We start from the raw sequence: 26092 nt of genomic DNA, 5'->3' as shown, positions 1-26092 counted from the left end.
CAGCATCTGTTCCCCAGGGCCCACTCAGCCCTCTCCCCTACTGGCTCTCTTTGTCCTGGTTTCAGTTCCATTTTTCTTGGGGAACTGTCCCAATTTTAGCTCAGTTCAGTTCCTATTTCCTGATGGCCGGCCCTGCACTGGGTGGGAAGCCCCAGGCCCACTTCCAGCCTGCCATAGTCAGCAGATAACTTCCCCTTTCTGGACCTCAGCGCTCCCTCTGGGTGGTGGTGATACTGACCGCATCATTTCATGGGACTGCTGAGGGGTGAAGGAGATCACCCCCTAAGGCACTTGGCACCAAGCCAGACACGTGGTCAGGGCTTAATCAATATGTGTCTCCTTTCCCCCCAAAACACCCCTGGGTGGGGATGAACTCTGGAGAATGGGAAACTCATTCATCAACAAATTTGTATTCAGCACCCACTACGTGCCAGGCCTTGGGCTAGTCTTGGGGACACAGCAGTGACCCAGAGGACCCAGTCTCCTGCCCTCCTGGACTCATGTGCTGTTGGTGGAAGAGTCCAGTGATAAATGGTCAAGTGCCTAGTATGTCAGATGGGGATGAAGGCTGTAGAGACGCGTGCAGGGAGCACGCAGGGGATAAACACCACCAGGGCAAGCCACTGCCTGGGGGACACACTTGTCGCAGCACCTGCTCTGAAGGGGCAGCGGGCACTATTCTGAGCTCAGAAGTCTGAGTCTCAGGGCTGGGGCCACCTGCCTGAGGCCATGAGCTTGTGGGGAATCAGCACAACCCCAGTCCGCCCGGCTCTTCCTCTGTAAATCCAGTGACTGCGCCCCAAAAGCCAACGCCCCTCACGTGGGGAGGGGAGACTGAGGCCCAGGGAGGGCCACGCCTGGCTGGTGTCCTGGAGACGTCAGAGCCCCTGGGGTTGGAGGACCTCTGGCCCCCTCCATGGGCCGGTGGGTGATGGGGTCCGGAGGAGCCCCGTGAAAGGCGCCCTCAGCGGGGGCAGCTAACAATCCCCCAGGCCCGCAAATGAGCCAGCGCGTCCCCGCTTTCCCACGCGGGGCTTCCCGTCCGGCCCTCAGGACAGCGGAGGCGGCGCGTTCTGGGGGATCCCCGATCTCCGGACCGGGGCTCAGCGACGCAGGCAACGAGCCCCAGGTCGCACAGCAGCCCGCCGAGCGCCGCCGTCCCTGCTGCCCCCGGGGGGCCCCGGCGGGCGGCGCGGGGCGGGGCGGGGCGGGGGCGGCCTTTGGGGGGCGCGCTCCGGCCGCCCCGCCCCCGCGCCCCTCCTTCCGCTCCGCCCGCGCTGGGGGCGGCCGGGCGTCGGCGGCGCACGCTTCCTGCGGGCGCGGCTGCTGTGGGCGCGGAGCTGCGAGGCGGAGCCGGGCCGCCGATCCGGGAGCCGCGAGCCGAGAGCGCGTCGGTCCAGCCGCCGGGCCGCGCCGCCGCCGAGCAGCCGCCCCGCGCCGCGCCTCGGGAACAAAGGCGCCCGCCGCCGCCGCCATGAAGCCGGGGCCGCCGCACCGCGCCGGGGCCGCCCACGGGACGGGCGCGGGCGCCCTGCTGCTGCGTCCGCTGCTGCTCCTGCTCCTGGCGGGGCGCGCCGCGGGGGTGAGTGACGCGCGCCGGACCCCGCGCCCGGGCCTCCCCGCCGCGCGCCCCTCCGAGCGCCGCCCGCCGCCGTGCCCCCCGGGGCTCGTCGCCTTCCTGCGGGACACCTCCCCCGAGGGAGGCCGGGGCGGGAGCCGGCTCGCCGCTGCCCCTCCGCACCGGCCCGAGGACCTGCCTGCCCGCCGGCGGCCGAGGCGCGCCGGCCGGGGGTCGCCGTCGCGGGGCCGGGCTGGGTGTGCCTTGGGTCTGGAGTGAACCTGGCTTTGGCTTCGTAGGTGTGCCCAGACCTCGGCCACTTGGAGGGAATGGGGTCGGTTCTCCCTGCTGGGAGCGGGTGTGCGTTTGGTTCCTCCCAGGGTCGCTGTGGTGAGGGCGGTGGGGGCCCAGAGAGGGGGAGGGGTGAGGGTGACTTGGTGAAGGTGACCGTGTGTGTGTGTCCACCTCGGTGAGGGTGCTGGCATCTTGGGGTGTGTATGGGTCAAGAATGGCGGGTGAGGACGGGCCCGCCACATGGATGGGTGCCACCGTACCCTACCTGTGTGTGTGTGCTCGAGTGAGGGTGACCCATTGTGCACGGTGTGCACCAGTGACCAGACTGGGTGACTGTTGGCCACGGCTGTGTGTGCCTGCAGGGGGTGAGAGTGTGTGGGGGGGAGACCTGTGGTGGGCGTGTGCTTGGCCCTGTGGGAGTGTGTATGCACACGGGCTTGTGAGCATGTGCATGCATGTGCATGTGGGGGCATGGGTGACCCTGTGCATGGGGCATGTACCCTGGGGGGTGCCAAGGTGAGTATATGTGCAGGAGGTGACCTATTTGTCCCTTTGTCCCTTTTTTTTTTAAATCTGAGAGTCCCTTTGAGTGACCACAGCAGCCATGGAGTTGAGCTTAGTCCCAGCGTCATTAGGGAGAGCAGGGTACAGGGACCCAGCCCATCCTAGCAGTTGGGTCACCTCTTGCTGGAAGACCATTTTCTGGAAGACCCATTTTGAAATCAAAGACGTGGAAATCACACAACCATGGGTTCAAATCCTGCTACCACCACTGATTCATGGAGTGATCTTGGGCAAGTCGTCTTCCTTCTCTGAACCTGTTTTCCCCTCTGTGAAATGGGCCCAATATCCCACTCAGAGATTCAATGAGAGGAGGCATGTGCTCACGCACATAAGGAGTTCGGTAACTATTTGATGTATAGGTGAATGAAAGGAGGCTCAGGACAAAATGTGTTAGACTTGGAGGCTCAGCAGGAGTCCGGAGCTGTATGACCCTGGGCAGGCCATGTCCCTCGCTGAACAACTGTTCCTTATCCATAAAACAGGCTCTGGTGCACAGTAGGGCCTCAATGAGACAGGGTGCCCTGGATCCGAAGGTGAAGTATACAGTGGGTGTGGTTCTGACCCAATGCCGAGTGGTAGATAAAGCAGTCCCCCCAGAGGTTTGGGCCTAGAGGTGGAAATGGGGAGCTTGACTTAGAGCAGAGGAGGGGTGGGACCCCAGGTGAAGCAGGGGAGTCCCTCTCCAGGGGAGTTCCTCTCCACAGCTACCCAAGGGTCAGGCTGTCGAGGAGGGGCATCATCTGACCCTGGAGGTAAAGGGTTAGTGGGTGGTGTCCAGTTGTCAGGGGTGCCAGAGGAAGAGGGCGATGCCTGCAGCAGGAGGAACTGAGGCTGGACCGGCAGAGCCCCAGCCACGATGGCTCTAGCAGTGGCCTCCATGGTGCTGTTCTCTAGGGACGTTGCTGGGATGGCAGTGGCAAGGAAGGGACAAGATGACCCCTATCTGCCCACTGGCTTGAAAGAAGTGTGTGTGTAAGGGGGGGGCGGGCTCCCAAGGTGGCCTCTGTGGACAGGAGGTCTTATTCATGCTGCTGATGGTGAGTTGCGGGTTGGGGGTGCGTGGTGTCTTCTGGCATCCGTTTGGGGAGTTCTCTCTGCTGTAAAGCCAGGTGACTAAGATTTTAAGGGCCCTTCAGGACACTTCAGTCACCACCCAGAGAGGCTTGTAGTGTGGGGATATTGGAAAAATTTTAGCTTGGAAACATGTTCTTTTAGAAGCCCAGGGCTGGAAGGGATTTTAGGTGTTAGTCTTGTTTGAATATTCTCCATGTTGGGAGTTCACTACTTTGTGGCTCTGTGCCCTTGTGAAAGTTATTTAACTTCTCTCTGCCTTTGTTTCTACCTCTAAAACTGGGAGAATTTGAGAATGAAAGGGGTTAACATGTAGAGTTCTTAGCACAGTGCCTGGCATGTTGTAAGCCCTCAATAAATGTTGATTTCTTTTTTTACAAGGTTGCTATTCCCTGCTTGGGAATGCGGCAGGGGTGAGAAGTGGAAGGGTGAGGGACCTTGGAAAGGGAAATCCACCTGGGAATTCTTGTGAAGCCCCTCCCCAGGCCTGGAGGTGCCTGCTCCCTCCCACCCCTACTATATCAAGCATCCAGGAGCTGCTCTGCCCGCTTTTGCTTCTCTGGTTGACTATGAATGCTGGGCTGCCAGGCAAGATTGTTCTTACTATAAAAAGTAAAAGTCAGGGATCCCCGGCTGTTCTAGCCCAGGCCCTGACACAGGGACACCACAGTGGTCTGCCTGTTAGCCCCCAAGGTGTTAAGGTCTTTGGGGACAGGCACTTGGGTGTATGACTTTGGCTAAGGGATTTATTAGTTCAACTTCCTCATCTGTAAAATGGAGACATAAACAGTGCCAGCCTCACAGGTTGTTGTGATAAGAAAATGAACTCCTTGGGTGGACTGAGCACAGTCTGCCATGTAATGAGCTCTCTGGAGATGGGGTCTTTTCAGGAGGGAGCCTGGGGGTGAGGGTCAGGGAGGGCTCCCTGGAGGAGGAGGTTTTGATCTAAGCTGTAGAAGTGGTACCATGTGTCACTGAGCAAACTGTAGCCTGCCTGCCCTGACTCAGATTTCTTACCTGTTAGCTGGGGACAAATACCTGACTTACAAAACTGTTGTTGGGGGTTTGTAACATCCTCAAGGCAGAGCTGGAATCGGACCTGGTGCCTTCTCCCTGGGGAGCCACGCAGTACCTCCAGCTCAGCGTGTTTCTTGTTGCCTTATGTTGGGGGTTGGTGTGGAGTTGAACTCTGCTGGAGAAAAGAGTGGTTTGGCCTTGTGAAAAATGGCTCCTTCCACTTCGTAGACTGAGGTATGGGGCCCCTGGGGGCCCCAGGGCAGCACTGGGTTTGGGCTCTGGAAGCTGCTGGGGCAGCAGTGGGGTAGGTGAGAGGGGTCATGTTGAAGAGGAGAAAGAGGCTGAGACAGAACTCCCCCGAGGAGCCAGGCTGCCACAGGCCTCTGTTCCGACTCTCCCACTGGAGCTGGGCCTTCCCCCAAAGCTGCCTTGGGGAGAGGGATGGGTCATTCTAGAAGGGGCTGCAATAGGATTCTTGAAGACTGGAGAGACTAAGGCGGCTGGGGATGGGAGGTGGTGGTCTCCACCCCTTAGCCTGGCAGAGGCTGAGGGCAGGACTTGGGCAGCAGGCTCCACACCTCTGAGGGCTTAATAATAGAACAGCAGCTAATGCTTTCTGAGAGCTCAGCCCACTAGGCACCGTCTGTGGATTGGCTCCTTTAATCCTTATGACAATCTTTGGGGGTAGGGTAGGAATTATTAGAACCTCCATTTTGCAGCTGAGAAACTGAGGCAGAGAGAGGTTAAATAACTTGCCCAAGGTCACACAGGTGGAAGATGGCAGAGCTGGATTGAGCCAGGGCTTGGCAGGCTAATAGAACTGGGCTGTAGTCCTAATTCCACTCCTTCTTGCTGTGTGATTTTGGGCAAGTTGCTTTGCTTCTCTGGGGCCTACCTAACCCAAATTAAGCCCACATTACCTACTGTTTCACAAGCTTGCTTTCTGCTGGACACTGAGCCAGGCATGTCCTGTATCTGTTCTCATTTAAGTCTCACTCTAGCCTTTGGCGGGTGACCTTACCCACGTTGCAGGCGGTGGAAGGGGCTTGCTGGGGGCCTGGCCCAGAGCCCTTGGTCCTCCGCTGCCTCACAAGTCTCTGTCATCTGCAAAATGGAGGTATTCTGAGGGTCACTCGGGATGGATTGAGGGAGAGCTCTGTAAATTGCATGGCTGTCAACAAGACTGAGGGGGCAAGGCTCGTGTCTGGGCACAGGAGAGGGGAAGTATTTAGAACCTCAGGATGAGGGGGTCCAAAAGCCACCATTCTCCTTGGTCTGACTTTAATCCCCTCTGTCCCTTAGAAAGTTGTGTGGAGCCCGAATCTACATCCCTGCCCCCTTCCTCCCATCCTGCTCTGTGTCCTGCGCCCATTGCACCTAAGGTTCTCTCTGGCCTGAGTTGACTGAGGCTCAGAGAGGGAGAGTACTTGGTGGAGGTCACACAGAAGTCAGTAGAAGTGTCAGAATGCTTTCCTGATAGACCATGACATGAGGTCTCTAGGGCCGCCTCTGTGGCTGCCTTGTTCTTTGTTGAACCCTTCAGGCCAACTTTGTGCCTGGCCCAGAATTGAATGGCTTGAACGAATGAACAAAACGAATGAATGAAGGCAGGAGGGAAGCCAGGACTGTAAAGCTTTGGAGCCCAGGCTGGGACATTGTGTTCTGTCTTGTGGAGGTGGGTTGGAGTTGGGGGGGACAGGGAGACTGGCAGAGTCCTGCTGGGTGAAGACGTGTGCCTGTGGGCTGGGAGGCGCTGGGGGGCCTCATGGGGTGGGCCTGTGGTCTGAGTGCCAAGGTGTGGCCACCATGTCTGGGTGAGACAGAGGCATTGTGGCTTTGGGCTCCTGCCCAGCTGCCTGGAGCCCTGTGATTTTGCATCTGATGGGGCAGGGCAGCAGGAGCCAGGAGCTGTCCTGGGGCTCAGCCTCTTGTTCCCCTGTGCCCCCAGTCTAGTAGGGGCTAGGCTGGTTCCGAACTACCTGGCTTGTCTTGCTGTCCTCTTAACATTCTGCTACATCCTGGGAACATCAGGCCAGGGCCTGGTAAATGTCTGTTGACTGATCACCCCTTGTCTTGGCTCTCAGCCTCCCAAGGTTCCAGGAGGCCGGGTAGCCATCACTTCCGGCCTCCTCCCTGCAGACCAGGCTCTGGCCAGAGGGGTGGCCTCTCCCCTCCCCCACTGACCAGGCCTAGTCTCAGCGCCAAACAGGAAGCTGTGATTACAGGGGGACTCTAAGCTACAATGGCTGAGGGCCCAGCTGGGGGATGGGTGTGGAGTTGGCCCCTGACAAATGATCTGGCTCTTAACAACCTGGCTGCTGAGGGTAGAGAGCAGAGAACACCTAGGCTGTCCTTTTATACTAGGTGGGGAGTGTTCTACAAACTTCACTCCCCAGCTGGCTGAAGTCTGCCTTCTTCCCATCCCTGGTTCCCCACCTGGGCCTTGGTGCTATGTCTGTTTTGAGGTCTCCAAACCTGCGGTGCAGCTTGAGGTAGTAGAAGGGGCAGAGGCGCCAGAGCCAGCTGGACCGGAGTTGAAATTCTGGTTCTGCCAATCTCTTTCTGTGTGATCTTGACAAATGCACTTAACCTCTCTGAGCCTCATTCTTCTCTTCTTTAAAATGAGCTAAAAATACCTCTCTCTGCCCCAGAGTTGTTTGGGAATGAACAACATGAAATAATAAGGTATCTGATAAGGAGTGGGCTGCTCCTGAAAATACGTTTTTTTTTTTCCTTCCGTTTACCTGCTTTGGTTTTGCTCTTTCCTGTCCCTTTCTTGGTCTCACGGAGGAAATGCTTTTTTGGCCATGAGGATAAGGTTTTCCCGTGGAGAGTGTGGGAACCAAGTTTGAATGATCATGGATGACCTACCACAGAACCCTGGGTTTGGGGGCTATGCCAAGAAGAACTTGGGCCAGGACACCCACCCAGCTGGAGCAGGCAGGATCGGGGTCGGGGTAGAGGTAGCGCTTTCCACTGCCTCGTGGTGCTGAGCTCACGGGCAGTTTGGTTCTCTGGAGCTGTCGGCAGCCTGCGGTTCAGTCTGGACTGGACTCTTGGCTCTTAGGTCCTTCCGGTCCTGGAGTCCCAGAGAGACCTTGCTGTCTGCAGCTTTAGCTTGTGACATGGTGACACCGAGTTCTTCCATTTTCTTCCCAGCTGGGGAGCACCTCAACTGTGTGTTCATCCTGCAGGCCTTGGCCCCAGGAGGACGGTCCCTGTGTGGAGGACCGTGGAGGGGGGAGAGCCCTGAAGAGGTGAGCAGCCTCGCAGCATGTCACCACACAGATGGGGATCCTGAAGCCCAGGGATGGCTTGGGGCTTTGCCCAAGGACTGAGGCCGGTTCTCCAGCCATACATGGTCCCATTGAGTCTTCCCATCACTCTTGGAGGCTGGTGGTATTCCCCTTGTTTAGAAGAGGGCTCAGAGATGTTAAACCATCTGCCGAAACTCACACAGCCAGGTATTGGCGGAGCCATGTGTCCAGTTATCACCCCTTTGCCAGAGTTGTGCCTGTCGCATTGCTGGCCTGTTACATCACACCTCCCTCAGGACCAGGGTTTTCTGAGACAGGGTTGAGGTGGGTGATGGTGCTGATTAGGGTCTTCATCCTGCTTCTGGGATGCACTGTGGGCTTGCTTCACACTGGGGCCAGCCTCAGCCCAAGCCCTCCCAGCGCTCTGCACCCCCCGTGCTGCCAGCCAGGCCCCCCACCATCCTGTCCTTCCCAAACACCCCCAGCCCTGCTCACTGGCCCAGACTTTAATAAGGGTAATTTAGAATCAATCACTAGCAGGATCTGGGAAATCTAATTGCAGCAACTGATTGCCAATTTGACTGCAGGCACCAGAGTGCTGTGGGTGGCTTATTAGGCCTGTCTCCCTCCCTGGGGTGGGGTTGGGGGGGTTCATCTGGAGGCTGTGGGGGCTGAGCAGACAAGGATCCTAGGGAGCTGGGGGCTGTTATTCTGGGAGCAGGGAAGGATACTGGTGCTTCTCGGGTGCCTGATGGAAACGTATACTGCCACTGTCTCAGGAGCGCATGGCTAGGGGCGGGTGCCCGTGTTTATTTCTACCCCTCATTCACCCACTTGTGTTCATTGCTATGTTCTCAGGGCCAGGCTGCTGTTGAGATTGGGGTAGAGGTGTCTGCTGCTGAACTCTGGTCGCTGCCTTCTAGATGTTCCCGGGGTTGGCAAGACGGGCACCGAGGGTGACCACCCTGATGATAATAACGGCCAGTATCGGCAGGGTGCATGCTGTGCTCCGGGCCTGGTTCTGAGTGCCTTGCATGCTCTCTCTGTGTTCTTACTCTGCCCCTATGGGGTAGGCATTGTTACCCCATTTTACAGATGGGGACACAGGCTGGAGAGGTTAAGCAATGTGCCTAAGGTAAGGCAGTTAGTAAGCAGATGGGGTCTGTGCTTCCCGAGATGCCATGTTTGGGGGCCTGCCCGAGATGCCATGTTTGGGGGCCCTGGGCAGGCCGAGAAGGCAAGTGGCTGTGTGTGCTTATGATGGGTTGGGGGGTGTCTGTCTTCTGATTGGTTCATTCATTCTGCAAACATTTATTGAGCCCCTGCTGTATGCCTGCCCCCATGCTAGGGACTGTGGGTGTGCGGGGGAATCTTGCGCGTGTGTCCCGTCTTGTCAGTGAGCCTTGCTGAGTGACATGTGTGTTTGTGGTGGGTGTGTTGTGCTTGTGTGAGGTTCTAGGGGTGACACTGAAGAGAAGCCAGGAGGGAAGCCCTGTTGCCCCTTCTGAGACAAGTTTGAATCCCAGCTCTGCCATGGAAGTGAAGTGAACTTGGGCCAGCAACTGCTTGACTCAGCCTTAGTCTCCTCCTCTGTCAAATGGGCCAGTAGTGCCTCACTTGCTAGGATAGGGTAGGCATAGTGTGGGGAGATGCAGCTAGTTAACTAGCTAGCTAGCTAGTGAACAGAAACTACTGCTGGATAGTTGATTATTAGACTTTCCGAGATTGTTATGTCGCACATACACTTGATACTGGCTTATCAAGTGACTGTGGGCAGATTTTTCCCCATCTGAGCTTCTGCTTCCACATCTGCCATGTGGGGAGATTGGCTTGGGGGACCCAGGACCCTTCCTGTCTTCGCAATTAAGGAGCCGTAAGAAAGACCTGAGGCCAGAGCAGGCAGGGCCCGACCTGGGGCATCCCCGAGGGGAGGGCAAAGCAGGTCTGCTGGGCTGCAGGAGGGTGGCCTCTCTGTGGGTCCTCTTGGGCCAGGGTGGGAGGTCCCCCTTTTCTTGCCCATCACACCGAGCACCACTTCTCTTCCCAGTCTCTGGGACGTGATTGGTCAAATCCGGTCACTGGGGCTGGGCTGGGCTGTGAGTCTGTTTTCCTGGCAGAGGAGGAGCTCTGGGAAGAGAGTCTGGTATCTGGGTCCTTGTCCATACTCTGCTGCTGACCTGCCCGTCACTGCAGCCACTGTTTACTGATGCCTCCTCTCTCTCTGGCCTGAGCACAAGTAACCCCAAGGGGGCTTAGCCTGGTTCCTGACCTCAGGAAGCTCCCAGTTAGGTGAGGGAGCCAGTCAGGGAATGAGAGGTTGGCTTTGGCTCTGGAGAATCAGGGAGGGCTCCATGGGGGAGGTGTCTTTTGTACCAGGCCTTAACGCGTGGCAGCACACTGATAGGCAGAGGGACCAGGGTGGATAAAGGTGCAGGTGGGATGCATCATGGTACATTAGGGAACTAAAATGTGGTTAAAAGCAGCAATTCCCAACTAGGGAAGAGGAGCCATACGTTGAGGTGGGAACATACCTTCCTTTGGGGTGGAGGAACCAATGCTGTAGGGGCTCCTGTTTCTAATGCGAGTGTGTTGTTTTTAGCATTTAACAGGCATTCACTGGGCACCTCCTGGGTGCCAGGCCCTATGCCATGGGGTGCTCTGGGGCTGAATGGCTGAATGCTGCAGGGTGTTGGCATGCAAGCCACCAGTGGCTCACAAGGTGGGCTTTGAGTCCAAACCGAGGCATTTGGGTTCCATCCTGCAGGTAGAGGATGTCGGTCTATAAAGTGGGTACAGCTCCACTGCCCTGAAGGGCTGGCATGGAATGCCAACAAGAGCATGGGTGCAATAATTTTAATATTGAATTATGCCTGTTAAGTGTCTGCCGTGTGCAAGATACTCTGCCAAACGTCTTATGTACAAAAACTCACTTAATCCTTACAATGGCCTTACGAAGGAGGCACCATTATTATCTTGATTTGCAAAAGAGGAAGTTGAGGCACAGAGAAGTTAAACAACTTGTTCGACGTCACAGAGCGAGTAGTGGCAGATTTCCTAGGATTTGAACCTATGCAGGCTGGTCTCAGAGTACCGTCTGGTGTATAAGCACTGCTCCATGCTGCCTTGTATGGTGCAAACTGTAAAGTGTGGTGCCTTGAAAAGGTGAAGGTGACAACAGAATCAGGTCTTGCTAGATATGTGAGCCTGTGTGGCTGCTGTGCGGAGATCCTGACCCAGACCTGGGGGCTCTTGGCTCCCTCATAGTTCTGTTTTCTGCTGTGTGTTTTCTGTGCAGATTGGGCCACAGGCTGAAGATCAGAGGATTGAAGATGATTTCAGTTGGAAGGGCCCTTGGAAACACTCTCCTGTCCAACTTGTTTATTGTCCAGAAGGGGAAACTGACGCCAAAGGAGTGATCAGTAGTCATAGTGAGGATGTGCTAAGATCTGGTTGTTCAGCCTTCTTATTTTACATAAGAGGAAGTTGAGGCTCAGAGAAGTACAGTGGCTTGTCTGAGTAACACAGCAAGTTGGCGGCTGAACTGGGACTAAGAACTTTGTCTCCTGACTCTTGGGCAGGGTACCATCCCTTGTACCATGTTTCTTCTCTTTACCTGTCTCTGTTCTGTGCAGACTGCTGGCCCAGGTCCCTCCTACCTCGCCAGGATGCCTTCCGTGACCCAGTCCTGGTTGCCCTCAGCCCAAGACTCCATGCCAAAATGATTCCCATCAGTGCATTCACTGTACTAATTCAGCTTCATTGCTTTGCCCTGTACACCCCTCACTGCTACAACCCAAGACTCCTGGCTATTCCCTGTGTATAGGGCACAACATCGTCTATTTTACCTTCATGTCTATGCATGCACTATTCACTTTGCATGGATGTTCCCTTTGCAAGTGAACTCCTACCCATCCTCCAAAACCCAACACAGATGTCCCCTTCACTGGGAAGACTTTACCAACCTCTCCTCTTCCCTTCAGTTGGAAGGGCCCTTGGAAACACTCCTGTTGCAAGCACAGTGAGCCCTTCTTTGGCCCCTTCTCTCCTGCCTGCCTCTTTTAGATTCCCAGGCACTTCTCTTCTACAGGTTAGGATTCTTTGCAGAGCCCCAGTTCTGGTACATTGTTTCAGCATCTGGTTCCCCACAGGGTTACCATGTTAGTTCCTTGGAGCCCTCACTTGGATACATTGTTGCAGCAGCTAGTCCCCCATTACATCATCTCCCTCTACAGCCAGCACACATGTAACTGTTTTGTTTTTGCAAATTCTGACATTGCTACATTGTTTCTATTTTTTGTTTTCTACATCCTCAATCTGTTTTTTTTTTCTCTGGCTCTCCACTGTTGTCAACACCTTGTCCTGTCTCTCCAGCCCCCCTGCTCCTGTGATCCCCAAGTTTGGAGAGGGGAGAGTGGAGGCTGGCAGCAGGGGACAGTGGGCCTGGGGCTGGCAGCCTTCTTGCCCCCTTTAGCCCGGAGCTGGGGGAAGAGGGGGTGGGGGTGGGCACTGGGGTCTCGGACTCCACCTTTCTGTGGGTTCCTAGACTCGGGCTTGGTTATAAGGGCTCTTTCCCCTCTGCCCCCAACCTGCCTTCCGCAGCAGTCCTGCTGCCCACCCCCCTCTGTCTGTTCACTGCTCTTCCCCTCTCTCCCTACCCCGCCTTCTCCTCCCCTGTCCCTCCTCCTGCTTCTGGTTCCCCACTGCCGCCCTCTGGGGCTGGCTGGAACCTCTCTCCCAGGCTGCCGCTCAGCGGGGCCAGGACCCGGGGAGTCCGCTGGGGCCGTGGGTCTCGAGGGCTGGGGGGCTGGTTTGGGTCAGGGTGAGAGGGACTCCTTACTCCTTGCCCTCCTGGCCCAGAACCCCCATTCCCTTCCTCTACCTCTCCAGAAGTGTGGTTTCGAGGGCAAAGGGCCACAGGAAATGAGGCCCTGGCCTTGCTGCTCAGATGAGGGCTGTGTGCCCAAAGATGCAGCTTGGTTATTGAGGATCCCCCAGCTGCACCGGTGGAACAGAGCCCCCAGGGCAGTGGCCCTGGGCACCTCTGGGAACAGAGTCCAGCTTGACTGAATCTTGTTTTGTGTGAGGTTGGGGAGCTCAGAGGCTTGTTGGGGACAGTCTCAGACCCAGAAGAAGGGGTCTGGCTCTGTGTTTAAAGGATGGTCTGCGTGACTGTGGTTGAGCCCAGGGGGGTCCTTTCTCCAAGTGGACCTAAGGCCATGTTTAAATCTTGAGGTCTGGGTGCGGGCTGGGTTTGTGCACACGTGCACGTGTGGTGGTGTAATGCCATGGGTCTGTGCACATGTGTGGGGGCCCTAGGTGTCAGTGAGGGACACCTATGTGTATATGGCCCACTCCTTTGTCTTCAGCTATTTTTGTGGCTCAGGTGTGAGGCCAGGCCTTGGGAATCAGGAGTCCCCCTTTCTCAGCTGTAGGGGGCCTGCCCCAATATCTTGGATGGCCATGGATATTCGCAGATCCTGGAAGAATAGTGAAAGAATCTGGGAGACACCCTCCTTACTTCAGGGGAGTTAATGCACACACAGAAACATACGCACGTGCAAACCCATCTGTATATATGAAAGAGATTGCAGACACACACCCTTGTCCTGTGCACACATGTGGAGACACAAACCCATGTACATGCCTGAACACACACAGGCACACCCAGACAAGATTACATACACACCTCCTGTGCACACATACCACTCACAGAGATACAGCCTGGGTATGCACATGAACACACCCGGACCCACCCAGGCATCTAAGCCCATCTAAGACATCTCTCAGGTGTACACACACTAATGTACCTGCATGCATGCTCAGAAATACCCTGGAATGTACTTGCATGTGTGCACCTGCACCCTGCATGTACACACACAAACGCACACACATGTGCACGCATGCATGTTTCTGGGGCTCTGAGCTACAAGGAATGTGGCCATCCTTAATCTCAGCTCTTAATCTCAGAGTCTAGGGAGCCCAGCCAGAGGGGACAGCTGCTCGCCTGGCCTCCTTAGCAGTGAGTAAAGCAAGCGCAGAGGCAGGGTGCAGAGGGAGACGGAGCCTTATCTTCTGCCTGACCTCCAGGGACATTGCAAACTCAAAACTTGGGTTCTTTCTGAGATTTGGTTATATGTAATTTATGGAACTCTGGGTGCAGACACCCTGGGGAGGAAGGAGAAGGGTGTGGCTGTGTTTCCCTGAGGAAAGTGACAGCTGGGATTAGAGAGGCCGGGAGGTGGTCCTTCATTTAAAGCCCTGCCTGATGGAGACGTGAGGCCTGCTGGGGATCCTGATCTCTGGGAACCCTATTCTGGCCAGAGCATTTTTGGACGAAGTAGGAAGATGAGTTCCAACCTGGAAATGCTGAATTTGGGGCCCTGAACAGGGAGGGTGGAGGTCACTGGGACATGGGTGGGATGGGGAAGCCTCGAGGGGAAGGGAGGCCCGAGCAGGGCATTGACCTCTGCTTGTCAGCTGCATGACCCGGGGCGGCGCACTGTGCCCATGGGCCCCTCTGTAAAGCTGGATGGCAACCGTGCACTTCAGGGTGTAAGGGTTTACCTGGCCCAAGGTCCAGGGTCTTATAGGGCCCAGAGCTGGTGACCAGTGCTGATAATAACAGGGACTAATGAGAGGCCTCTGTCACTGCAGGGGTGACAAACACTACCCTGTCCTTGTCCTGGGATTTGGAGAGCACGATGTGGTCCCAGGAGCAGTCCCTTGCTAGATGTCTAACTTTGAGCCCTGCTTTTCCGTACAGTTCCTTTTCCCCACAGGCTCTATCTGCTCCAGTGCCTGGCCTGGCCCACTTGGGGCTCATTCATCCAGACCTCCCAGGGGCCCTGCTCTGGCCTGGGGTGGGGCTCGTGGAACTCCCAGTGGGGCGGGGGTCCGGGCAGGTGTGGCTGGGGCTCTGATGGTAGGAGCCCAGGCTGGGGGCTCTGACCCTGCCTGCTGAAGGCCCAGTGCCTGAGGGGACAGACGAGATCTGTAGGAGATGAGGTCAGGGCAGCCATGTTCCAGGGACATGAGAGGAGGGCCTCTCGCATCCCTGGGCTGCAGGGTTCGTGGGGGTCAGGGCCCTCAGGGCTCCTAAGTCCCTGGTGGGCATTTAGGTTCCCTCTGAGCTCAGTGGGAAGCCATGGCAGTGGGCTGAGCATGGGCAGGCTGGACACAGGGATGTGCTGCGCCTGCAGGAGGCTGGGAAATGATGTGAGGGGCACTGGGGCCTCCTCTGGCTCCCTCCACCCTGTAAGTGGGGCTGCGGAGTTCTTGGCTTCCCCAACTCAGGATCCTTGTGGCTTCTGCCCTGCAGTCTGTGTTGTAGGGCTGTGAGGTCACCTCTTCCCCTCTTAGTGAACAGACGGGGTCAGAGCCAGGGCCAGGGAAGCTCTCAGAGGTGAGGGACTGGAGGCAGGGGACTAACCGTGCAGGCTTCACTCCTGAATTCAGCCTGGTCGGGTTGCGTCTGGTGTACTGAGCACCTGTCAGACAGGCCTAGCTGCTCATGTAGGCCTAGCCCTCAGGACAGAGGGGCCTTCGCACTGAGAACAGAGAGTGGAAACCAGCCGGGGGCTTGGTGGCTGCCAGCTGGGATGGGTGGAGGCCAGGTCCCAAGCCAAGTGGAGGCAGGGCAGGGGGTGGGGGTAGGCCCCAGAGATGTGTGTGTCCTGAAGGCTGCCATGGACAGTTGCAGGGGGTAGGGGACAGATGGACTTGTCTTCAAATTCAGATGTGCTTCACCACCGGGGCCCCGCCACCCTTCTGCTCCCTTCCGTGGCGGGGGTATATCGTCATGCCTGTTCCTGAGGACAGCCAGGGGCCAGCCACGTGGACAGAGGGCCCAGGCGGGAGGCATCCCAAACCACGGAGAACTGGCACTGGGACATGGTGGGGAGGGATGGACATGGCAGCCAGTCTGAATTTGGAATTGCCTCCCATGTCTTGGATCACTCTGGGCCAAGCCTGCCCCCTTCCAGTGGTCCCACCTGACCAGGTGACCTATGACTAGCACTGAGGAAGCAGTTGCTATGTGGGCCCCTCCCAGCTTGTGGTCTGCAAGAGTCAATGTTTGCCATTCTGGAGGTGGGGGCTGGCAGGCTTCTTGGGTGCTACTCAGATGAGCCTTACCCCTGCTCACCTCCTTGCCCATCTGAGTATTTGAGTCCAGGCTCTACTGTGTGACCCTGGTGAGTTTCTCACCCTCTCTGAGCCTCAGTCTCATATTCATTCTTTTGTTTCTTTCTAAGCAACAGCTTTATTGAGATTTAACTTGTGTACCATACAGTTTACCGTTCTAAAGCATATAATTGAGTGGTTTTTAGTGCATTTACAGAGATGTGCAATATCACTGATTTTATACATTTTTATCATCCCCCAAAGAAACCCCATTCTTATTAACAATCACTCTCCATGTTTTCCCACTCCCCCAGCCCTAAGCTAACTTCCTTTCTGTTTCTACGGATTTGCCTGTCTTGGACATGCCGTGTACGTGGAATCACACAATACTTGGTCCTCTGTGTTTGGCTTTTTTTACTTTGCATGATGTTTTCCAGGTCTGTCCACGTGATAGTATGTATCAGTACATCATTTCTTGTGTGTTGATCAGTAGTCCATGTATGGATGGACCACCTTTTATTTATCCACCTAGCAGCTGATGGACATTTGTGTTATTCCCACTTTTTGGCTGGTATGAATCATGCTGCCTTTTTTGTTTTTTTATGTGTTGTCGTGTTTTCCCTTCTCTTGGATATACACCCGAGGAATAGACTGCCTGGGTCACATGGTAACTCTTTGCCGAACCTTTGAAGGAACTGCTGGATTGTTTTCCGCAGTGGCTGCCCCATTTCCATTCCCCTGGTGTCCCTGTTCCTCATCCTCGCCAACACTTCTTATTTTCTGACTTTCTAACCACATTCATTCTCACATCCATTCATTCCTCGGATATTTATAGAATATCTATATTTGACAAGGCCGGGTGCTCACTGCAGAATTAGGAAGAGAATTTATCCCTTGAGGAGCTGTTAGAAGATTCAGTGGCACAATATCTATAAAAACCTCTATGTGCTTAGTGATGAGGTAAAGATAATGGAGGGGGGAAGCTGGGAGTGGTCAGGATTCACTGCGCCCCCTGAAAGCAGAGGAAGAGAGAAAGGAACCTGTGTGTGCTGACCAGCCTCCTCTGTGTCAGAACCTTTGCTTCAGTCCTCATGACCCACTGGGCCATATTGTGCCATTTCCAGATGGGAGAACTGAGGCTCAGGCCAGGCAGGATGCCCCAAGGTCACCCAGCTGAGAAGTAGCCAGGTCTTGGCCTGAGAATCTGTTTGGAAAGTTTCATATAATCCTCTCAATCGTTTGAGGTCAGTACCACTTTTATACCCATTTTATACAAGAATAAGCTGAGGCACAGAGAGGTAAACTTACTTGCCTGGGATCACACAGCTGCTGAGGGCCAGTGCCGGGATTTGGACCCAAGCAGCCTAGCTTCAGAGCTCCTGCTCAGTCCAAGGCCTGTCCCCCAGACCCAGGAGCTGAGGGTGAGAGCTCAGGTACCAGTCTGTCCCTGTCTTTCCACTGTGGCTCACAATGTCATCTTGGGCTGGAGGGAGCCCCCGGGGCAAGTGTGGCCCTAGGCAGGTCTTTGGAGGATCTGCTAGTCCCTCCCTCAGGTTTTTTTGGTGATTTCTTGCTCTGTGCCTTCATTTCCCATCTGGGCAATAGTGGTGGCAGCCCTGGAGGCCCCTATGGCTCACTCTACCTGAGTCTGGCTCTTCTGTCCCTTGAGTGGAGCAGCTCAGAGGCCAGTGAGGTAGCTCTGGGCCAGGGCTGGGGAGTTGCATCTCCAGTGTGAGTCTGTGCTGGTTATAAATGTAACAAGCAGGATGGTGGGGGGACCACAACCTGACCCCTCAGAGGGCTGGGCCTGGACACAGACACAGATGGGGACATTTTGGGGCTGTACGCATGTGCTGTGTGTCCTCAGGGTGTGGGCTGGGCTTGGGGAGGATGTCGGAGTCGTGCACTGGTGCAGGACAGCTGGGAGGGCTGAGCCTGCTTTGGCCTGACTCCAGCAGGACCTCTGTTCAGTTTCCTGGAGAAGGGCTGGGGGTCAGTCGCCTGACTTCGGGTGGCCCTCAATAATAGGCTGAAGATCCCTCTGCCCTTTGGACTGGCCTTCCCTCAGGTCCGGTAGACATGGGGACCAGACACATGGCACTGGGGTCTCTCTCTGCTCACCCAGCCTCTTCCCCACCACCAGACCCCATTCCCAGGCCCTGCCTTCCTCAGCTCCATTCTGACGCTTTAACTGAGTTCTCTGTGACCTCCTACAAGTCGCCTGTTCTCTCTGAGTCTATGGAGTAAGGAGGTCCATTTCACCTGGCTCCATCAGTAATGGGCCTGGCTTTTAGTAGGTGCTCCGGAAGTTTCTTCTTTCTTCCCAGCCCAGACCTTGTCAAATGGCCAGAATTGTAGACTCCACTAGGAGCCTGCTAATCTGCATTTTTTGCATATAATTTGCATAGACATTTTATGGAAATGTGTGCCAGGATCAGTCTAGTCTCTCTTCCCTCCTCCCAGCTCGGTTGGAGTCCTCCTGGTTGGTTGGAGACCCCAGAGGGAACCGGTGATGGACAGCTTTGTCACTCATGGGAAGACCTGCCAGAGGAACGGGCCCTGCCCAGGATCACACAGTGACTGGGGCCAGAAAGCGGGTGATGTGGGTCTGTAGGGGGGGATTCCACTCACAGTACTCATTGAACAAATATTGATGGGGGCCAACTGTGTCCCAGAAATATTTTGGGCCCTGTTGACAAAGGAGTGACCTCAGCAGACCCTGTCACTGCCCCCAGGAGCTGTTGGCCAGGGGGAAGACATTAGACAAGGAAATATGTAAGCTAATTTCAGGCAGTGGTGAGCTAGGAGGCGACCTTGGAGTTGACAGAATGACAGGGTGTTTGGGGAGGTCATTTGAGTGGATTTGGTGCTCAGGGAGGGACTCTGTGAGGAGGGGAGCTTGGATCAGGGACACATCGTAGCACCTATTACCTGCCTAGTAACTGCTCAGCATATCACAGCTGGTATCTGGGGGTGTTGGGAATCATTATCCCTGTTTCTTAGTAGGGCAGACGAGTCCCGGGGAGGTGAGGGAACTTGCCTAGAGCTCCCTGGGAGCCAGGACTGGAGTACCTCGCCCCACACTGGGTTGTTCCTTAGAGACTCAGGCCCCAGGAGTGGGCAGGCCCTGGCTGCGTTCATTGGCAAGGATGGTTGCAGAGCCTGGAGACTCAGTCCCAGAGGCACCTGCTGGGGAGGCAGGTGGTGGATGGGGCTGCTTCCCTGAGCAGGGCTACCTGTCAAGGCAGGAGAGCTTCTCTTCCATTTCTGCTCATTCCCAGACATTTGGTTCGTCTGTCTTTCTGTCTTCGTGCAGGGCACTGGTGGTAGTGGGGGGTCTGTGGCCCTTGATGCTTGCCCCGCCTGTGAGGAGCTTCCTGGTGGGGGAGACTGGTGCAGGCTGTGAGTAGTACACACACTGTAGTACAAGGAGCATGGTCCTTGGGGTTGCACTAATCCTGGGTTCACATCTGGCCTCATTGCTGTGTGGCTTTAGTCCAGGTGCTTCACTTCTCTGAACTTTGACTTGCCTGTCTGTGAAATGCGGATAATAATCCCTCAACAGTAAGGTGTGAAGAGAAATGAGGCAATGTGCAAGTAAAGAGCCTGGTGCTGTTTATTTTTACAGTGAGTGCTCCCTCCATGGTAGCTGTAACTATTGTTCATCTTAAGGGACAAGGTGACCCCAGGCCTCTTTAGGGAAAATGCCTGGATGAAATGGGACCTCTGTGTGCATTCTCAGGGCTTCAGGAATTCACTGAACACAGGATCTGATGTCAGCGAGGCCAGGGCTCAGAACCTGCCGGGCCCCTGCTGCTGGCTTCATAGCCACAGTCTCCTCATCTGATGGGACCTTAGTGCCTGCCTCCCCAGTGGTCACGTGGGTTCAGTGAGGTCAGACAGAAGGGGCCCATCAGAGTAACAGGAGCAAGGCTGGTGGCCCCTCCTCCCCTGGTAAATGACAACTTTGTGGAGATGGAGCTCCCAAGAAGGGACGTCCTTATTCGGGACAGGCAGGTGGTTGGCTTGTGGCAGCCTGCCAGAGGGGAGGGTATCTGAGCTGCCTGAGCTTCATGAGGATGTACCTGTCTTGCTGATCGTGGGGTCATGAGTGCCCAGAATAAGTGCCTGGTACACTGAAGGTGCTTCCTAAATATTTCTTGTCCTGATTAACTGATGGGGTAGGTACTGGCCAGGCAGAGACGGGGAAGGATGTTCCAAGAAGCAGGAACAGTATGTGGAGGCCTTAAGAGCCCCCTCCCCCCTTTCCCAGAACCCTACAGGGTGTAGGAGAAGCATGGGGCGGCAGTGAGCAGCTGGGGGAGGAGGCTGCTGAGTCTGCAAACAGGGCCTCAGTGGGTGGTCCTGCTCTCAGGCACGAGCGTGGGGACAGGAACAAACCATCAGTGTGAGTCAGGGTGGCCAAGGGGGAGACGCTAGAGGGCAGGTGGCTGGGATTGATGGGACGATGAAGGCGTCACAGCCCTGGGTTTTGGAGGGGGCTGGTTTTCCCAGGATTGTGCTGTCATCCTCCATTTAGGCATAGGTGATGGGGAGGGCAGCTGTGGGGTGGCCAGCTGCACCCCGGCTGGGATGGCAGAGTCAGGAGCCGGGCTGGTAGGAGTAGACAGCAGTCGTGCAGGGCATCTGGGCACTGTGGGCCAGCATGGCTGCCAGACGGGTGGGTGCCTGGGAAGGTTGCCTGGCCCTGCCGGGCCAGCCTGTTTGCAGTGAGGGCCAGCTACTGCCAGCTCCCTCGGAAGCTTTTGTGTGGTTTCCTTTCTGCCGGTCTCCCTGCTCCTAAGGTTCCTCAGGAGCAGTTCCAATGGGGTCTCGGCAGAACTCAAAGGCCAGGGAGTTTACCAGACTGGAGAACAGCAGGGATGGGGACTCAGAAAGGACGTGCTCTTTCTAGTAATAAAAGCACTCTGAGTTTATTGTAGAAAATTTGGAAAATGCAGTCAGGTCCTGAGAGAACAATGAAAAACTGCTTGTAATCCCACCACCCAGAGAGAGCCTCTGGGAACCTCTAGTAGCATTCAGTTTTTAGAAATTCACTTTTGTGGTGAGTTCATTAAAGCAGGATCAAGTTCTCTTTATATTTTTGTAACCTGTTTTTTAAACTTGATAATAATAATATTAATAGTCAACATTTATTGAGCAATTTGTTAATGTGTGGGCACCTGGAGTCTCCTAAAGTGAACCTCATGAGGGGGGTATTATTATCTTTGCTAACCAGGAAAGGCAGGCTGAGAGTTAAGTACCTGCCCAAGGTCATGCAGGTATTGAGAGGCAGATCATCTGTATGATCCTATCAACAGTCTCCCGACAGGCATGCATACACTTTCCCATGTCCTTACATGTTCTTTGAAACAAGGGAAAAATAAAAGCCTTCTGTTATGTTTTTGTCTTCTAATGACCTGAGTAAATTTGTGGATTTGTGAAAACAGGATTCTCAATAGCTGCATCATATTCCATGTTATGATTGCACCCTAACTTATTTAACTAGTCCCCTGTTGGGAATGTAGGTTGTTTTCACTTTTTCTTTCTATTAAGTAACATTGCTCCGGATCTCTTTGACCCAAGGACTAAATTCTTGGGTGCCCAGAGTGTCAGAATGAGAAAGGCCTTTAGAGCATCGAGCTTGACTATTTGTTTTACAAATGGGGCAGTGGAAGTGCGGAGAAGGGAGACAGACTTGTATGGGTGTCAGAGGCTGTGTCCTCCTGAGCTGGGACGTTGCCTGTTCTCCTGAGGGACCCAGGGCTGGTGTGGATGGGGGCAGTGCTGCTGTGGAGAAGGGGCTTAAGGGGAGGTTGGCGGGAGCCTGGGGGTGGCGGGGTAGTGCAGAAGGTGACAGAGCTGGTGGTGGGACCTGGGTGTGGGGTAGGGAGGGCTCTGCTGCTGGGATGTCCTTTGCAGCTCAGTTGGCTGAGAGGAGATGGGCCCAAAGGGGTATTTCCTGCCTTCTGAGCTGCCCTTTGGAAGATCAGGGGGCAGGTGTTTAGTATAAGGGCGCTGGGAGGAGGGCGTGTCAGCAGGTGTGGCCTGGGCTCTGCGGGCTTTACTTTGATGGGGAGGTCTGCCAAGTTCAGCCTGGGCCGTTTGCTTCCCCGCACTCCACCCCTCCCCGGGCGCTTCTGCTCTCGGGAACTTGGGCTCTGCGGTCCCCTCCCCCGCAGATGCGGCCTTTGCGCCCCTCCCCCCTCCAGCAGCAGCCGGCGACTGCGGTGGGAGCTGGGTTTCCAGCCAGGGCAGCTGTGGACAGGCTGGGGGTGGACACCGAGGCCGCCCCCTTCCCGGCCTGGCTCTCCATTGTGCAGCCCCTTTGGCCGCCCGCCGCCCGGAGCCTGGCCCCGGCCCACATTCCTGGGGTGAGGCTCTGGGTCTCCGGGTTGGAGCTGGTGAGCGTGAGGGGCACTGAGTTCTCACAGGACTGAGGGCCTTCTGGGGCTGCGCACTGACGGGGACGGAGCCTGTGGGGATCTGGAGGGCCCTGCTGAGACTACCCTGCCTCCAAGAACTAGTGGTCAAGCCACTGTGTGGCTCTGCACAGATCGCTTAAGCTCTCTGAGTGCTACTTGGCAGGCTAACTCCCCACTCCCCACCCCCGACCCCGCTATGGGGTGGAATAAGGCAAGGCATTCCCCTCTCTGGGCCTCAATTCCTACATTGAGGAGAATTGAGCACAGTGATCTCTCAGGCCTAGTTTAGCCTTAGGGTGAGGCCTGAGGTAGGAAACATGTGCTCTGGCAGTACTAACAAATAATTACTGAACACCACTTGTATGCTGGGCAACAAGAGTATTTTTGGTGCATTATCTCACATGATCCTCACACTAGGGCTATGGACTCTGTATTATTCATGTTCCTGTTTAATCAGAGAGGTTAAGTAACTTGCCTGGAGTCACCCAGCAAGTAAGCAGTGCTGAACTTGAACCCAAGGCTGTCTGACTCTAAAGCTGAGCCCCCAACCCCTGCTCACATTGCTTCTAGTCACCAGGAGAATGGTGCCCGCATCTGGCTAAAGTGGGAAAGGAAGCTTGGGCAGAATTAATTATACTTGATTTTATTCTTAGCTTTTGCAGCAAGATTAGCACTGCACTGGGGTGCTGGGCTCTGGCCCTCTGCCAGCTGACCTAATTTATGTGTCTGTGTCTGCTTCTCTAACTTGCCCTTTCTTCTTCATCCAACCTTTTTTTTCTCTCTCTACTCTCCATTGCTGTGTGACCTTGGCAATGCCATCTAGCCTCTCTGGGCAGTCATAGCCTCATCTGCAGTGTGGGTTGTAATCATTCTGATTCTACTTCACCAGTGAGGATGGTGAAGCTTAAATGAGATAAAGTCTTCAGAAGTAATAACAGAAATATTAACATATAGCTAACAATAACTGCACCTACAGTGATTAATTCATCTCTAGGTGTTAGGTCCTGTGCTCTTACCTGTATGATCTTGATTATTACAGCAACTCTGCAAGCTGCATACTATTATTATTATCCCCATTTCATGGATGAGAAAACTGAGGTGCTCAGGGATTTGGTGGCTTGCCTGATGTTCCATGGGTAGTAAGGGGAGAATGGATTCATTCTGGCTTAACTCCTGTGCTATCCCGTTTCTCTGGGAAGGCTCATGATGGGGGAGAGCAGGTGGGAAGAGGGTGGAGCTTGAGAGACCCCAGACTTCTGGCCTTGGAAGGAGGCTGGAGGCAGAGGGAGGTGCCTCAGCGTTCTCCCTGAACACATGCCCTGCACTCAGTGAGGGGACGTGCCTAATACCAGATATCAGCCGATTTGGGTCCCTCACGCTGCTCTAGAACTTAGGGGAGGATCAGGTAGGGGTGGATGGTGAGGGAGGGATCACTGTGGGATCCTGGGGTGCCTCTTTGGGATGAGGCTGTGGGTCAGCTCAAGGTAGGGTGGAGGTGAGGGGCAGTGAGGAAAATGGCAGTGGCATGGCAGTCCATTGGGAGGGGGTAGCTTGTCTCACCTGGCACCACGTGGGCACTTACGCATACCTGGGAGGGAAAGTGTGCCTGTGTGCATGCCTGGTGAGCGTGTGGGGGCCTGCTGGTGGGCATCTGAGAGTACGGCATGCCTATGCCGCAGTGGGTGCCTGTCGAGGAACTCGTGGGCGGGTTCTGGAGCATCTGGTGTTTGCCGTGTGCTAGTCTGTATGGCGTGTAAGGACAGCTTTGGGTAGTTCTGAGGACCGCTGGAGTGGTGTCCAGGGTGTGAGTGGGGCTGTGGGTCACAGGTATAGGAGTCTTAGGCGAACAGTTGGTTGGGGGTGGCCCTGCAGTATTCAGGACAAGGATTCCAGAGGCTGAGGGCCTGTGCTCATGTCTCAATTCTAAGCCCCAGGCTCAGTGCCTACATCTGAGAAATGGGGACAATAAAACTCTGGGAGGCCGTGACAGCCGAAGGAGGTCAAGTAAGTTAAAGTGTGTCCAGTGCCTGACGTGGGGCAGGCCCTCGGCTGTGGTGGGCAGAGGCCTCCAAAGCCTCCTGAGCACCCCCAGTGGCTTCCCGGGGCTCAGACCTTCACCAGCTGCTCAGGGAGCCTGCAGCCGGGAGTCTGCTCGCCAGACTGGTGGTGGTAGAGAGCAGAAGGTTCAGGGGCTTCTGTGGTGGGCACTGCCCACCGGCCAGCGCCTTGAGTCTGGTGGGGGTGGGGATATGAGCATGAGAAAGGTCATTTACAAGTTGTGAGGTTTGTGTCTGAGTCTGAGGTTGTTCGCCATGGGGAGAATGTGCAGTGGTGTGTGATTTGGGGACCGTGGTAGGAGTGTGTAGGGGCATCTGTGGGGTGTGTCACGGGAGGAGAAAGGTGCAGTCGTGTGTCTGTGAAGCTAGGGATATAGCACATGTGTGGGTGTGTTCCAGGCTGTATTGTCTATGGGCTGAGGTGGACACATGTTGGTGTCAGTAAATGTTGCCTGTAACCTTGTGGTGTGTGTGTGGGCATGTGTGTGCCAACTGTGTGTTTTTGTGGGGTGTGGCTGTGTGTGTACTGTGATGTGTGCATGAGAATGTTGGGCTGGATTATCAGTTAGCTGCAGAGTGTGTGTGTGTGTGTTGGTGTGTGGGTGTGTTTCACAGGCAGAGGGTCTGGGTTTACCCGGGAGGGGTGCAGTGAGGTTTCAGGGGGAGGCTGCAGGTCCTGGGGCATTTGGATTCTGTTCTACTCTAAGGGAATAGTATGGATAATTATGCTAATTATGCACAGATTATGCAAATGGAGGGTCATTTGGGGGTCAAAGGCAGTTGTCCTCTGCCTCCTTTGGCACTCGGTGACTCCGGAGGCGTTCCCTGCTGCCTCCCAGGCTCAGTCCCCTGCCCCCATCTTTTGCCTCTCTCCTCTCTGTCCTCTGGGGAGCTTTAGCTAGCAGCACCCCTGTAGTGTTCCTGGGAGCGTCTAAGGAGCCCTGGCCCCCCAGCGGCCCAGGGATGGAGAGAGCTGGCACTCAGCTGCCTGGCTGGTGCTGGGCAAGATGGCACCCTGCAGCTGCCTTCCTGCCCCCACAGGTGTCCCCAGCATTTAGCTTCCCAGGGCAAGTTCAGGGGTACCTGGGTTATTGGCCCTTCCAATGGGGGTTGCTTATTATTCAGAAAGAATGTTCTCTTAGATGCAGGTTTGGAAAATCACTGAGGTGGCCCCTTCCCCAGCTTTGTCTCTGAGTGTGAGGCTAAATTAAGATGTGAGAGAATTCTCTCCCTCCGCTCCCACTCTCGCCTTCCCATCGTTCTCTCCCACGTGAGTCCCCCCTCTGCTTCCCCCTCCTGTCCTCCGCTGCATCCCTCTGACCCTGGCTTCCTCCCGTCCCTGTTTCTGCCCCCTCCTCCCTGCCATCATCTCTGTGGCTCCAGCTCCCCCTCTCCTGCCCCCCATCTCTGTGGGGAGCTGGAGCTCCCAGTCCTTAGCATGGAGGAGATGGTTGCCTTGGTAACGGTTGTCATGTCGATGGCTACTGAGCTGGGGATGAATAGCATCTAGGTGAGAGCTACCTGAGTGGAGGCTGATGGCTTCACAGGAGGATCCATGCTTGCCTCAGCCTCAGACCTGCATAGCGTGTGCCCCCACCCAGTGCCCACCCCCATGCATGTGCCAGCTTGCACTCAAAGGCATGCCAACACGCAGTGCCTCTATGTGGCTGCCTTTAGGTGAGTGTGCATCAGGATGTGCCTGTATATGTTCTGTGTGTCTCGGTGTCA

The 26092-nt window shown here is 55.5% G+C and overlaps 1 protein-coding gene across 1 annotated transcript in view; it reads left to right on the top strand.

Moving 5' to 3' along the window:
• The first annotated feature begins 985 nt into the window (after positions 1-985).
• SDC3 (syndecan 3) overlaps positions 986-26092 on the top strand; it is a 37186-nt gene continuing 12079 nt past the window's right edge. The window contains exon 1 of the mRNA XM_037010476.2: positions 986-1582. Coding sequence (XP_036866371.1) covers positions 1001-1582 — 582 coding nt within the window. The 5' untranslated portion in view covers positions 986-1000. The remainder of the gene's footprint in view (positions 1583-26092) is intronic.

This window comes from Manis javanica, chromosome 4, assembly GCF_040802235.1.
Source record: "Manis javanica isolate MJ-LG chromosome 4, MJ_LKY, whole genome shotgun sequence".
Taxonomy (NCBI): domain Eukaryota; kingdom Metazoa; phylum Chordata; class Mammalia; order Pholidota; family Manidae; genus Manis; species Manis javanica.
The sequence above is the reverse complement of the archived record's forward strand: the minus strand, read 5'-3'. Positions and strand labels throughout refer to the sequence as shown.